This window comes from Haliaeetus leucocephalus, unplaced genomic scaffold (genome assembly GCF_000737465.1).
Source record: "Haliaeetus leucocephalus isolate CR32 unplaced genomic scaffold, Haliaeetus_leucocephalus-4.0 Scaffold932, whole genome shotgun sequence".
Taxonomy (NCBI): domain Eukaryota; kingdom Metazoa; phylum Chordata; class Aves; order Accipitriformes; family Accipitridae; genus Haliaeetus; species Haliaeetus leucocephalus.
Window position 1 is genome coordinate 17,094,841 of NW_010973368.1, and position 359 is coordinate 17,095,199.

Consider the following 359-nt stretch of genomic DNA (forward strand, 5'->3'; position numbering starts at 1 on the left):
GGCTGAGCGCGGCGCGGCTGCCGGTGTCCCTGCCTCGGCATGTCCGACTCCGGCGGCGGCGGGGGCGGGGGCCCCGGCGGCGAGGAAGGCGGCATGGAGGTGTCGGGCTCGGCGGTGCAGAACGTGGCCGACGTGTCGGTGCTGCAGAAGCACCTGCGCAAGCTGGTGCCGCTGCTGCTGGAGGACGGCGGCGAGGCGCCGGCGGTGCTGGAGGCGGCGCTGGAGGAGAAGGGCGCCGTGGAGCATATGCGCAAGTTCCTCTCCGACCCGCAGGTCCACACGGTCCTGGTGGAGCGCTCCACCCTCAAAGGTGAGGCGAGAGCCGGGCGGCCGCCGCGCTCTCAAAATGGCGGCGGCGG

General features: G+C 74.4%; 1 protein-coding gene across 2 annotated transcripts in view; it reads left to right on the top strand.

Annotated features, from left to right (window-relative positions):
- Window positions 1–16: 16 nt before the first annotated feature.
- Window positions 17–359, top strand: part of DYNC1H1 (dynein, cytoplasmic 1, heavy chain 1) — a 47,476-nt gene continuing 47,133 nt past the window's right edge. For both annotated transcript variants that reach the window (XM_010583953.1, XM_010583952.1), the window contains exon 1: window positions 17–310. In XM_010583953.1, the coding sequence (XP_010582255.1) occupies window positions 40–310 (271 nt within the window). In that variant the 5' untranslated portion in view covers window positions 17–39. The remainder of the gene's footprint in view (window positions 311–359) is intronic.